Source organism: Brassica oleracea, chromosome C9 (assembly GCF_000695525.1).
Source record: "Brassica oleracea var. oleracea cultivar TO1000 chromosome C9, BOL, whole genome shotgun sequence".
Classification (NCBI taxonomy): domain Eukaryota; kingdom Viridiplantae; phylum Streptophyta; class Magnoliopsida; order Brassicales; family Brassicaceae; genus Brassica; species Brassica oleracea.
The window spans coordinates 13,978,584-13,992,809 of record NC_027756.1 but is presented as its reverse complement, the minus strand read 5'-3'; the positions used below and the strand labels follow the sequence as shown (position 1 = coordinate 13,992,809).

The following is a 14,226-nucleotide window of genomic DNA, read 5'->3' as shown; positions in this document are numbered from 1 at the left end:
ATTGATTGCATCTTGGTTTTTTCTTGACAAATTCGGCTGATTTCGGGCTTTATGGAAAGCTAAGATATCTTTCTTGAAGCCCATGGTTGGTTCTGGAGAAGGCCGCTTCTTGGTTGGGCTGAAATCCACTTCTAAGGGCTGATACTCGCAACTGGATGGGCTGGAGAAGCTCCAGTTTGTAAGATCCATAACTTTCTGGTCCGTGAATATTTTCTCAAAATTCCAAGCCTCACTGACTCCTTGGTGAGTTAGCCATCTTTTAAAAGTTGTTTCATAGACAAACTCCTTCTGGTTGTCGAGATAGGCTCCTTGGACTGAACGTCTGTCGCTGGTGCCTCCTAGGTGGCCGGTTTGGGATGTTTGGTGAGACTCTGGTTGAACCATGGATTTCAGGACTGCAACACCCCCCTCCGTCGAATCTCTCACCGATTAGCGTTGCCACGACCTCCCAGTCTCCGTTGGCTTCGTCTTTTGACGCCATTGCTCATCAGCTTCAGAAATCCTCAATTCCAGCAGAGATCCCTTCCGCCGTTGCACCCTCGTATGCTGAACGGTTCAAGGCCTCTCTCCGGAACCTAAGAAAAATATCATCTCCTACGTATCTGGAGGATGGTACACCGGTTGTCCAAGCACTGGAATCAGTCTTGCTCTATGTTTGATCGGGAAACGGTACTAAATGAGGGAACGTTCGGTTTTAGATCTGGGTTAAGCAAAGACGTCTTATTGATGGTCGGGAAATCGTTTCATCGGTTACAAGGAAAGAAAATGCGTAAAGCAAAGGATGCCAGAGTTCGAAGAGCTTTACCGGAGAGATACAACACGGCGAGATAATAAAGGTAAAACCCTAATCTAGCCGCCAAGTATGTGTGAGTGATTTCGGATCCTCTTTACGTTGCACCCCTCTCTCTTTTAGCCGACCTGGTGCTCTTCCGTGACCTAGCTTGCATCGTCTTCCTGGGCTTTTAACTCGCTGGGCCGAGAAGCCCATGTTGCTTCGAGGGGCCGTTGAGCCGGATGCGTTTAGTCAATGTGCGGCCGACTAAAAGTACTCTCGCGTCGCGCCGAGAGATCGGCGCTCCGAGCCTTCGCGCCGAGCTGTTGCTACGCCTTATATGGGCAGGGCCGTCTGTTCTTCGGGCCTTGAGGGTAGGCCTGGGAATATGAGTTTTTACCCGCGGGGCCCGGCCCGTTTGACCCGCCGCGGGGTGGGTGCGGGTCGAACAATTTAGAAAAATCGATTCGCGTGTGCGGGTGCGGGTTATGAGCATTTTATGCGGGGCGGGTGCGGGTTGGTGGATTTTGAAACGCGGGGACCCGCCAACCCGCATTTTTTTTTTACATTCGCCGCGGGGTGGGTGCGGGTCGAACAATTTAGAAAAATCGATTTGCGGGTGCGGGTGCGGGTTATGAGCATTTTATGCGGGGCGGGTGCGGGTTGGTGGATTTTGAAACGCGGGTACCCGCCAACCCGCATTTTTTTTTACATTTAAAAAAAAAAAATTTTACATTTAAAAAAAGATATATTTTTTTTTTGTAAAAATGTATATTTTGTAAAGAAAATATGGGAATTTTAAAAAATAATAATCAAAATATTTTAAAATATTTAAAATTTTAATTATAAATATATTATTTATATTATATTTTACAAAAATTAAATTAAATAAATATTTTTTAAAATAAAAATATAACCCGCGGGTCCCGTGGGTTATCCGCAAAATTAAGCGGGGCGGGTGCGGGTACAAATTTATTTGTTTGCGGGTTGTGCGGGTCGGATTTTTTGACAAAAAAAAACTTTGTAACCCGCGGGTTGGCGGGTCAGCGGGGCGGGTTTGACCCGCAACCCAGTCCTACTTGAGGGATGGTCGAATCCATCCTCTACACTCTATACCTCAGACCTGTGGAAAGATCACATCTTGGCCCACTTCCATGGTTCCATTCCACCAGCTAAGAAGATCTTTGATGACTTAAACCCAGTCTGGGGAAAGTTTGGAAAGATTACAGTCCGCATTATCTCAGCTACATCATGTCTCATCTTCGTCCCGTCAGTTCAAACTAGTGAATGGATTCACCAAGTTGGGTACTGGCAGGCAGCTCATTGCACCTTCTCAGCTTTTCCCTAGTCGCCAGACGCTAACCTAGCTCTGCAAGAACTCACCTCGGCCCCTACCTGGCTAATCCTCAAAAACGTTCCCCCTCAGCTTTATTCCCTAGATGGTATTAGCGTGATAGCTAGCGGTATAGGCGAACCTCTACATACGGAACACTCGAGACTCGATCCGTACCACTTTGGTGACACGAAGGTTAAAGTGGAGATTGACTTGGAAGTTCCTCCTCCAGGATTTATTGAAGTTAGAGACGCAGTTGGTCACTCAATAAGGATTAAAGCTCAATATCTGAGATTACCCCCGAAGTGTTGCAATTGTGGACGCTTCAGACACTTTCTGAACCGCTGTCCTGAACCCATTCAGAAGAAGAAGCATTCATGATATCATTCTCAGCCTAGAACTAGCTCTCAGGTAGCGACAGTTAAAACTGAGGTTATGCTAGCTGATGTTCAGTCGGAACAGGAAGTTGAATCATCGCCATCCTTCAGAAACAACTCAGGTCCAAGTAGAGACACTCTTCGGAGGAGGAAGTCTCGCTCCAGGTCGAGAGCCAGAGCTAGAGCTAGAAGTCTTGATGCTCATGCCTCTCAGATAGAAGGAGTATCGAGAGATTCTCAAATTGCGCAGTCAAGAGACTACAGTGACCTCGCATGATCTCACTCAGGTTGCAGTGGTTACTCAGAAGAATGAGGACTCTATCACAATGCCCATCGATACTCCTGTTGGAATCTAGAATACTCCAGTCATTGGATCCCTTCATGAAAAAGAAGCTCCAGAAAGTCACCATCCTCCTATCTTGGAAGATCCTGCCAAGATCTCTCACCCGTTGGACGATGGAGATCTGTGGCAAACAAACATATCGAAGAAGACTAAGAGGGCATTGAAACAAGGAGAATTGTGGTGATCTCCTGCCGCCTTCTCAACTAAAGCTCTAAGGTTCAGGGTTCGAGCTCAAGGTCTATCCTTGGGTAAGAAACCCCAGCTCTGAAAGCTCAGCTTCCCCCCCCCCTCTCCTTGTATATATATGAAGATATTTTTCTGGAATATAAGAGGATTAAATAATTTAGATCGTCAGCAGGTGGTTATAAGATGGGTTAACTAAAATCAGCTTTTAGTAGGCGCCTTTTTGGAAACTCATGTTAGAGAAGAGAATACCAGCTCCATAATTCAATCAGTCGTACTCGGTTGGAGATCAGATGACAACTATCTTCACTCTGAAGGTGGTCGAGTTTGGGTAGTACGAGATCCGACTGTTTCTCTTATTGTCTATGCCAAGTCAGCTCAGTCAGTCACTTGTGGAGTTTTTATAGTGTTTCAAATGTGGCTTTCACTGCCATTTTTGTCTATGCTCATAATGATGCAGTTCAACGAAGAGAGTTATGGGCCGAGCTGAAAAAGTATTGTACTTTCCCAGTGGTTAAGAACCTTCCAGCCATAGTAATGGGCGACTTCAATCAGATTCTTACCGCCGATGAACTCTACTCCATCAGTCCGTCCACTCTCCCTCTCAGCGGTATGGAATATTTTCAGGCGTGTTTGTTTGACAGCGAACTAGTCGGACCTCGAATCTAGAGGCACTCTGTTCACATGGAATAATGGCCGGCTAAAAGACCCTATTCTTCGCAAGCTAGACCGGGTTCTGATTAACTAGAGATGGAGAGACCAGTTTCCTAAAGTCTTCGCTCAGTTTGATCCCCCGGCGATTCTGATCATTCTTCTATCTTGGTGGACTTGAATGTGAAGCTAAGAAGTAGGAAGACCAGCTTCAAGTATTTCTCGTTCTTAGCTATGCACCCAAGGTTCTTGGAAGTTATCAGAGCAGCCTGGGGTTCTGACAAACTAGTGGGCTCCAAAATTTTCTTTCTGGGTCAGCGGTTAAATCTTGCAAAAAAAACGTGTATGAAACTGAATAAAGAGGGCATCAGGAATATTCAGTAAAAGAGAGCTTCAGGAATATTTAGATATAATAATTTTGATTCATTAAAGATACATATGTAACTGACTATTATAAAAATTAACATTACCGCAACATGTAAGAAATTGACATTTTAAACAATATTACGGAGATATAGGATAAAGTTGTACATATTACTTTTCCTCTACATTGTTGTTTGTTGTTTCAGTTTTTCTAAATTTTTGCTTATGTTTTTCATTTTTTCTTTATATTTTTGCTTATCTTTTTGTTTTTTATTTATATATTGTTTTTAAATAACAATAAAAATCAGTTTACTATTCAAATTGTTAGTAAACATATCTATATATAAAGGAGAAGATACTAGCCACGTCATCAGGGCCATAGAACCATATCTCGCCACGTCAGCACCAACTTTCTTCTACTTTTTGCTTATGTTGTCTTTCTGATTACGGGCCATCACATCGTTTTGGTCAATTAATCGTTTTTAATATTTGAAATCTGGGTCTATAAATGGGCCAGGAACCGGTGGGCTCTATCAATCCACCCTCTCTCTTGAGTGTTTTACGTTTCCTTTACCCAAATTTATTTATGTTGCAATCATTTCCCTTCGGTACAAACTCAACTAATCTGCATTTGTATGTAGTCTCGATAACCTTAATCTCGAATTCTTCATAAGAAAAGATCATTGTAACGCTTGCGATTATCATTAAGACCCACTACGCCTCATTAATTTTCCACCACACCGCCTTCTTTAGCGGTCTTCACAATCTGTCAGCTATAAAAAGGCATTTCTGGAGGGATGACTCTCACAAATTCATATCGCTTCTCCTCTACACAAAAAAAATTTAAGCTCAACTAACCATGGCCACCTTCCCAGCTTTCGCTTTCCGAATTGAAGTGTGGGCGTTGTAGTTAGATCGAAATCACACGCCTCTCCGTTTGGGAAGTTAGGAATGTGAAGAAAGGTGATGAACTTATGAGCTTCGACATGCTGCTATTGGATGATAAGGTAGTACCTTTGCTGATTGTGTTTCGTGATTATCATTATTCATTACGTACTACCCTTCGTTACTTTCCGTCTCAGATTAACATTTATATCTCTTACGCCAACAGGCAACTCTCAGACATACAAGCCTTTGTAACCATCATCAACCAAATGTTTCGAGGGTTCAGCATAATCAATACATGCTCTTCCTCAAAATCCATTAGAAAATAACTTCTCAGTTTCAAGTTCTTTTCCACAAATCGCAGGGGATACAAAGCCTAGCATACATATTGAGACAGTTCTCTAAGTTTCCGGGCAATATCGGCAAAGCTTACTTGGAAGTATCAGATGGCAAAGGCACACTTCACAGAAAGGATCAAGCAAATTACCCACTACAAGAACCCTTACATTGGCATCTGCCACCTACAGAAATCAGTCGACACCAGAACTTATATTGATGGTGTTTTAATGTAATGCAGAGGGGATATGGAGGTTGGAAAGACGTACTTGGATGGCCTCCAGTGGGAGACTGTAAAAAAAGAATCGATCGCTCCTGGAGCAATAATAAGAAAGATCTACACTATATTAACGTTGTGATGAAGAGTTGGTACCGAAGAAACGTATGGAACCACAGCTGCCATGTGAAAGACATGGCAAACAGTTGTAAAATGCAAGTTAATAAGTTCATAACTTGTTGTACAAGAAAAAAAAATTCATAACCTTTATCTGAAACTGCTTAATCGACCACAACGACCGTAGCTACCTTCTTTTTTATACCTTGACAGTCAAGCTTTCATCCGAATCCAAACCCAAATTACGGTCTTAATTAAAAAACATAAAATAATAGCCACAAACCCTGTTCGGGAACGCGCTGGGCGCTAGTCGGGCGGTTGGGTTGGGCCTAGCGCCTAAAGAGAAAATCGGGGAGTAATTGGAGCCTAGTTTTTTAATATTATTTTATAACAAATATAGATATATAAACAAAATATAGATATGAATATCAAAATACAGTTGTAAACAGCATAAAATGCTGTGGTGTAGTGGGTTGTGATAATGCTGCCTTAGTTTGAGGACGCTGGTTCGATCCCTAGTATTAGCATTTTAAATTTTACGCAAAAAAAAAAATTAAAAAACACATAACAGAACATCCCACATCGGTAAATCATAACAAGGAAAAAGGTTAAAGACATCTATAAATAATCACCAGACAGTTTGAGTCTTCACTTGCAATTGGGCTTTGCATTTTAAGCCCACATTTAGCCATACAGTCAAAATTACTTGGATATTAGACGGATAAAATCGATTTTCAAACCGATTAATCGCTAAACCGACTGGTTATCTGGTCTGCCGATTAGTTAAGGCGATTTGGCCTTAGTCGCGGCGTTTGCTTGCCGCCGAGCGCGTAGGCGGCCGGTTACGCAGCTAGGAGCCCGCGTTTTCGAACAGTGCCCAAACCATTGAAATAAAAGGCTTTTGTTACGAGGCTAAAATAATTTTCTACTAATGATATAACTTATAAGTTAGAAGCGGCCCACACCACCAGACAAACCCAGCACACTATACTGAATTGAATTTTGTTGTACAACTAAACTATACAGTTATATACAAAACAACAATTAAAAAAAAAAAAAATCCCCAAAGGCGTATAACAAAAACGAACGCGCAGATAAAATATTCTTGACAATACAAGCTTATTGCACTAAAACCAACAAACAGAATCAACAAATTTATTATCAATTTTTTTTAACATTTGTACCCCAGAAAAACAAATAGTAATAAGAGGTGCACATTTTGATTATGACTCAGGATGCACTACCCGTTCCACAAACAACTTCAGAATCGTTGGTACCCTCTACAGGTAGAGCAAAACATGCCACCAAAACATAGGCCCAACAATACTATAAATTCAATCATCGATCAAAAAATTGACCCGCTAAATATCCAGAAAGAAGCAGGACTAAGTTACTATGTCCGTAAATGAAGGGTGCACAACACAACCGGCCTTCCTTATATTCAAAAGAGTAATGTCAAGCACAGTTGTGACAAGATATGAACCACGACAACTTTGCTTAGACATTACATATAACAAACACATACTTGAAATCTATTTGCGCGGACAACCCCCTAGTACATAATAAAATTGATGAAAATCACTAAAAACTGTTTTAGACTACTAAAACTTTACTTATACATACTCGCTCTTTATACAATAAAAAATTGTGGTGCATTTCTTCTTTTAAAATACTTTATGTGAAACTGTGTACAATATAACAAAATTTCGATAAGTTTAGTAATAATAATATATGAATAATATTATCCAGAGCATAGTTATTTTCCTTGCTTACAAATTATTGGGAGCAAGAATTTTGTCAAGCGGAAACAAAATGAACGCCCAAGAAATTCAGGCTCATCTATAAGATACACGGCCATATCCCTCTGCCCAAAAAAACCTCTCTATTATTTATTTTTATTTTTGGTTCACAAAACGCTCCCTACCGGATCTGAGCCGGAAGCGTGTCTTCTCTCTTCGTCTCCAGTTGGTTTCGCAAGAAAGATTATATTTCCATCGTTATATTATTTAGTATCGTATTTACGTATATTTATTTTAATGATCATATATGAATTATTATCGTATTCTATGTAATTATCTATGTCAGATTTACCCATAAACCATGCCATCATTTATAGTATATTATCTCCTATTTTTTAGTAAAAATGATTGTAAAAAGAACATATGTTAAATCACTTTGCAAATAATATCTAGAAAATGTCTTTTCTATTTGTGAACAAAATCTCTTGGCGTTTTAGGTAGCTGTTCTTTTGACCAAATCTGATTCTTAGCTGTTGTTATTATCTAATATCTTATAAATTATCAAATAAATGCTTCAAGAGTTAATTAAAAAGGACAAAATACACTACCTAAAACGCCAGCCTACTATTTCAAACTTTATTCGAGTCTCATCTATATAATAGCTTCACCATCAAGACCTTAAAATCAACATCTCAAACAATTTTCAAGAGAAAAATTAATTAGAACTAGTTTAAAAGAAGTCACTAAGGTCATAAAACATGAAGTTCACACGAGCAATATGCATCGCACTTGTGATAGTCCTGGTGTCGTCTTTGGATCTGACCAGTGCAGCCGTGGAAGAGGAGATAAAAGTGGCGTGTGTCCAAACAGAACTTATCCCATGTTTCGTAGCAGCATTTATCGGAAGTCAGCCGTCAGCAGAATGTTGCGGAAAACTGAAAGAACAACAGTCGTGTCTATGTGGTTACATACAAAATCCAACATTTGGTCAGTTTATTAAAAATTCTCAAAATGTCTTCACGGTTTGTGGTGTACCTTACCCTACTTGTTAAAGTTTTAAATATTTATAAAATAATTATTTAATATTAATAATATCAAGATCTTATGTAATAATATTGTTCACTAAGTCATGGTTTAACATGATTCAGTAATCAAAATCATGATATTCATTTTGTTATATAGATCGTTTTAAATTGAAATGTCAAAAAGGGTCACACACTTATACTAAACCCAATATGACATCATAAGGACTGAGGAGGAGGATCTTGAGTTTTAAAATCAAGCATAGTTTTGTTAAACTCAGTTAGAATCCCAATAGTACATGGCTATATTTGTTTATCTGTCGATTTTTTTTCTTTTTTTAAATCAACCAGTTAAACCGGAACTCAGTTTCGGTTACAAGTTTGATTCAACCAAAAGTTTCCTAATTCAAACATTACAAGTCTAAATTCGTTCGCCCACTTAACCGACGCAATCTTCTAGAATACTCCGGAATCTTTAGAAAATCATTCCCTGTTCTCAACCTTGATGTTTACCACATGACCGTGGAGTTTACCTTGTTGCTTCAGATGTCAGACTTCTCTTGATATCACAGGAGTATCTAGGTATTGATAATATCTTCAAACTTGTAACTTGACTGATCATGAAACTCTAGACTCGATGATTAGAGGAAGAGAGATAGTGAACCTTGCGGGAGTCTCCTGAACCATACTAATCAAGGGACATAGAGGAACAGACACCATAAACTGCAAGCAGGACAGAAGCCACACAATCTCAGACAAGGCGAAATAATAGTTTCCGTCTAACATTCAACGTGAGAGTTCCGTTGCGAAAAATTGTTTTGCAAAATAATAGTATAGATATAGGTTTATCCTTTTCCTTCAAATCATTGACATTTTTTAGTTGATTGATAGTTAGATATTTAAAAGGTATTAAATAAAAAGGATCGGTGTATTTTGGTAGATACTAAAAGATTTGGGGTAGTATGTAGTTAATTAGTAAAAGATATTTAGGTTTGCGATATTTTAGTAAATATCGAACTAGTTGGACTTTTATTGTAAATACTCTTGAGGCAATTTTGTCTATCCCAATTTTTCGAATCGAAGAATAAATTTTACGAAAACGAAAATAAAACTGGTAACACATCTCTCTCTCTCTCTCTCTCTCCATCACCGCGCCCTCAGATCTGAGCCTCCGCGGGGTTCCGATATGGCGTCCTCCTCCGCCGTCTCTTCCCTCTTATCCATCGTCGCATGCGTCTTACTTCTTCTCTCTCTAGCTTCGGCCTCCGAGTCAGATCACAAGGTTAGATTTGAATCTCTGCCGTCTTTCTTTCTTAGCTTGTAGTAGCTCGATTCGAGCTCGATCTCGCTGCTGCAAGTTTGTTTTTTGGCTTGGATCTGTTGTGGAGGCACGAGCCAACTGGTTCTACACTGTGTTGTTTTAGCAGTAGCATTATGGATTAGGTTGATATGAAATGGTTTTGTTTTGGTGATGATCATTGTTCTCTGGTGTGATTGTTTGTTCAATTCGACAAGTGAGACCAGAGAGTGGAGTGTGCTCCTTCAGTTCCTTGTTAGGTTTAGCTTTTTTTTTATGTTAATTAGATCTAATAGAGAGAGAACTAAGCGTCAAATGTTCCTATATTAATCTATGCTGTGATTTCCTGATCACATATCTAAGTTTTGGATTTTAAAAAAGAATGCTATGGTTTCTTGTTATAGTTTGAAATTTAGAGATCTGGATATGCAAAGGTGGTTGCATTGCGTCTTTCCCTTTGAGATTTTTTTTACTCTTAGCATAAATATTTAGTTCAACTCTTAACTGCAGTTTCCATATTTTTTCTGATTGATGTGACTTTTTGATTAAGCAGATCAAGCAGTTAACATTGGGAATCTTGTTGTCTATTGTCTAATAACAAGACAATATAGTCTTGTTAAATAACAACAGTCTTATATATTCTGAGGAAATGATTGTGTTGCAGTGACAAGTTTTGCAATGGTTTCCCTTTTAGTTTTTTCTTGGTGTCTTCGCTGTTTTGTATCCGCATTTTATGCCGATTTACCCACTATTTTTTCCCAACTTATAAGATGTTGCACTACAAGATCTCCAATATATGTTTACGCTTGATATTTGACTCTGTTATTCTTTCTGGGTTTTGATTTACTCCTCTTCTTTGATCCGTTATGTTTTTTCCATGTGCAAGTGATAGAAATTTGGTCTTCTGCTTTTTTTTTCCAGTATCAAGCTAATGAGCAGGTTACTTTGTGGGTGAACAAAGTTGGCCCATATAATAATCCTCAAGAAACGTACAACTACTATAGCCTCCCGTTTTGCCGCAAAAATGAAAACAGCATTCACAAATGGGGTGGTCTTGGTGAGGTTCTTGGTGGAAATGAGCTCATCGACAGCCAGATAGACATAAAGTTCTTGAGTACGTTAGTCTTTATGCTAGTTTCTTATTTAAAAAATTTCGCTTTGTTGGGCAACAGTTATATTGACTTCGTCTGTTTTACTCCCAGAAAATGTTGACAGAAGCGTGATCTGTCATTTGGAACTTGATGAAGCTAAGGTCAAGCATTTCAAAGATGCCATCGAAAATAGCTACTGGTTTGAATTATTTATGGGTATGTATCACATTTACTTGTACATTCTACTGATTAATAAATGTCATAGGAAAAAATTGATTCGCTCATTGTAGAAGATTTTCTGTTTGTTATATTTGAAATTGAAAGTCTTCTTAACTTATCAAAGGAACTTAACTTGGTGTGCAATGAGCTAATGCTACAATATCACCACATATCCATTATTCTTACCTCAGTGTAAGTCAAACTTTTAGCGTCCTTAGTTTGCTAATATTTTGTCTTGTTTTTTTTGTAACAAATGATGTTTATGGCGTACGTGGATGCAAGTTCAGATGATCTGCCTCTGTGGGGTATGATATTTTCTTATATTCACTTTGAACAATCAAAATTTCAATTTTAGTTCTTGACATAAACTTTTAACTGTCTCATTCTTGTTATAGGCTTTGTGGGCGAGTTGGCACCTGGAAAAAATGGTGAAAACGGCAAGCATGTTCTTTATACTCATAAGAGTATTAATGTCAAATACAACAAAGACCAGGTGGGTTGTTTCTTTGCCACTAAGCAGTATTAATGATCTCATATGAATTTTTCTGTGATCTGATTTTTTTTGTTATTTGCATAGATTATTCATGTGAATCTCACACAAGACAACCCAATGCCGTTAGAAGCAGGGAGGACGGTTGATTTGACATATTCTGTGAATTGGATCCCGACCGACATCACATTTGCTCGTCGTTTTGATGTTTATCTAGACTATCCGTTCTTCGAACACCAGGTAAATCATAGCATGTTATGTCTTACTGTTTTCATCCTTCTGCTATCAGACATAATTTCATTCGCTTCATAATTGGATACCTATTACACTTAATGCTCCGTTAATGGATTCATTAATGATGCAGATCCATTGGTTCTCCATCTTTAACTCGTTCATGATGGTTATCTTCCTCACTGGTTTGGTCTCAATGATATTAATGAGGACTCTCAGAAATGATTATGCTAAATATGCTCGAGAAGACGACGACCTTGAGAGCCTGGTGATTTTCCTCAATCTATTATCTAGAATAATATCTGCAGAAGTTCTCTTAGTGTTACGACGATGTTGTCAATTTTGTCTTCATCGTTAGCGCAAGAGTGTAGAGCAACTTCTGACAGTTGGTATGCATTGATAACAGGAACGGGATGTAAATGAGGAATCTGGATGGAAACTCGTGCACGGAGATGTGTTCCGACCACCACGTGGTCTGGTTCTTCTCTCAGCTGTTGTTGGTACGGGTGCACAGTTGGCTTTGCTTGTTCTTCTTGTCATACTGATGGCAATCATTGGGACACTTTATGTTGGGTATGTATTACACTCCTACTTTCAATCAACTTCTCATGTTGTTATTTCTCACGGAGTAAGTGATTAGCTTGTCTGAAAATCATTCTGGTTTAACCTTGTTCAGGAGAGGAGCGATCGTCACAACTTTCATAGTTTGCTACGCTCTGACGTCATTTATCTCTGGTTATGTGAGCGGTGGAATGTATTCAAGAAGTGGGGGTATGTTGTTTCCATCTTTGTTGAAAACAGCAAGCAAACTCTCCAATAACACACCTTCCTTCGACTCATTCTCAAATTTCTCTTCGTACTTCTTTTTGTTCAGGTAAACATTGGATCAAGTGCATGATTCTCACGGCTTCTCTCTTCCCATTCTTGTGCTTTGGGATTGGATTCATCTTAAACACAATTGCTATATTCTACGGTTCTCTTGCCGCTATTCCCTTTGGAACGATGGTGGTTGTGTTCGTTATTTGGGGCTTCATTTCATTCCCTCTCGCCCTCCTTGGGACAGTCGTTGGTAGAAACTGGAGCGGTGCTCCTAACAATCCATGCCGTGTGAAGACAATCCCACGTCCAATCCCGGAGAAAAAGTGGTACTTGACTCCATCAGTAGTCTCTCTTATGGGAGGTCTCTTACCCTTTGGCAGCATCTTCATCGAAATGTACTTTGTCTTCACATCCTTCTGGAACTACAAGGTAAAAAGATCTCTTACACAGCTTACAACTTCAGTTAGAAAGAGAAAAACTCACTGTACATTTCTTGGCAGGTATACTACGTGTACGGATTCATGCTGCTTGTCTTTTTGATTCTTGTTGTGGTGACGGTCTGTGTGACGATCGTGGGAACATACTTTTTACTGAATGCGGAAAACTATCACTGGCAATGGACGTCGTTCTTCTCAGCTGCTTCGACTGCGGTTTATGTCTACTTATACTCGATCTATTACTACTACGTAAAGACAAAGATGTTTGGGTTTTTCCAGACCAGTTTCTACTTCGGATACACCTTGATGTTCTGTCTTGGCCTCGGAATCCTTTGCGGTTAGTTATCTTTTCACTCTCTCGTTCTCACTTTCAAAACTGGCATTTGGTTTGGTCTGAAGATTGGTTGGTAATTGAATGTGCAGGAGCTGTTGGGTTCTTAGGATCGAATCTGTTTGTAAGGAGGATCTACAGAAACATCAAGTGCGATTAGAGAGAGAGAGAGAGAGAGAGAGAGTTAGTGAAGCAAGAGCGTAAAGCAAACGCGGGAGAGAAGAATGTTGGTTGGTGGCAGTTAAGTCTGTTAGAAAGAAGCTTCTTACGGGTTTAGATTATTACAAAACAAGGGAAAATGTGGAATGAGTGGAGGGAGGAAGACAAATTGTGTAGTGATTTGAGAATCCAATTTATATTCTTATTGAAATCCTCTCTTTTTTTTTTTTTTTGCTAGGGAGAGCTTTTTCTCCCCATTTTTGGTAAAGCAAAGCAGGATCTGCTTAGTCTGAGATACACTTGTTGCCTGTTGGTTCGTTCATCTCTGTAGAGAGGTAGGCGGAAAATCCAGTCTCTAAATTGATTAAAAAAATTAAACCCCACCCACCAAAAAAAATCTACGTTGCACGGAAGCTTCATCGGACGTCCACTTCCCGCTTCGGAACCGGAATCGGAATAAGAACCTTGTGGAAGTTTACGGAATCTCGCTTCCAAAACGCTTCCAAAATATTCTTTTTAAAAACACGTTGAAAGCTTATGATTCTGTTATGGAATCAAGCTTCCGTTCTTTAAAAAAAAATACAAGGTTGAATATCAATATAAATATAATCGTAGTTATTAATTTCTGTAAAATCAAAATTTTAATAGTAATGAATAGAGAGAATATAAATATATAAATATTAAAATTAATACTATAAATTATCTTTATGTATTGAGGTTTTTATTAAACATATATCATATATTCAAATATATTGTGTCAATTATTTATGAAGCATTAACAATAATTAATATAACAATAATTAATATAATAATT

The 14,226-nt window shown here is 38.9% G+C and overlaps 1 protein-coding gene across 1 annotated transcript; it reads left to right on the top strand.

The window, feature by feature from the left end:
- The first annotated feature begins 9,421 nt into the window (after nucleotides 1-9,421).
- Nucleotides 9,422-13,638, top strand: LOC106319194 (transmembrane 9 superfamily member 1-like). Its single transcript, XM_013757452.1, has 12 exons — nucleotides 9,422-9,620; nucleotides 10,557-10,749; nucleotides 10,838-10,942; nucleotides 11,233-11,250; nucleotides 11,341-11,438; nucleotides 11,523-11,675; nucleotides 11,800-11,934; nucleotides 12,073-12,239; nucleotides 12,343-12,437; nucleotides 12,541-12,914; nucleotides 12,986-13,259; nucleotides 13,346-13,638. The coding sequence occupies exons 1-12, from the start codon at nucleotides 9,525-9,527 to the stop codon at nucleotides 13,411-13,413; spliced, it is 1,776 nt and encodes a 591-aa protein (XP_013612906.1). The 5' UTR covers nucleotides 9,422-9,524; the 3' UTR covers nucleotides 13,414-13,638.
- The last annotated feature ends 588 nt before the right edge of the window (nucleotides 13,639-14,226 follow it).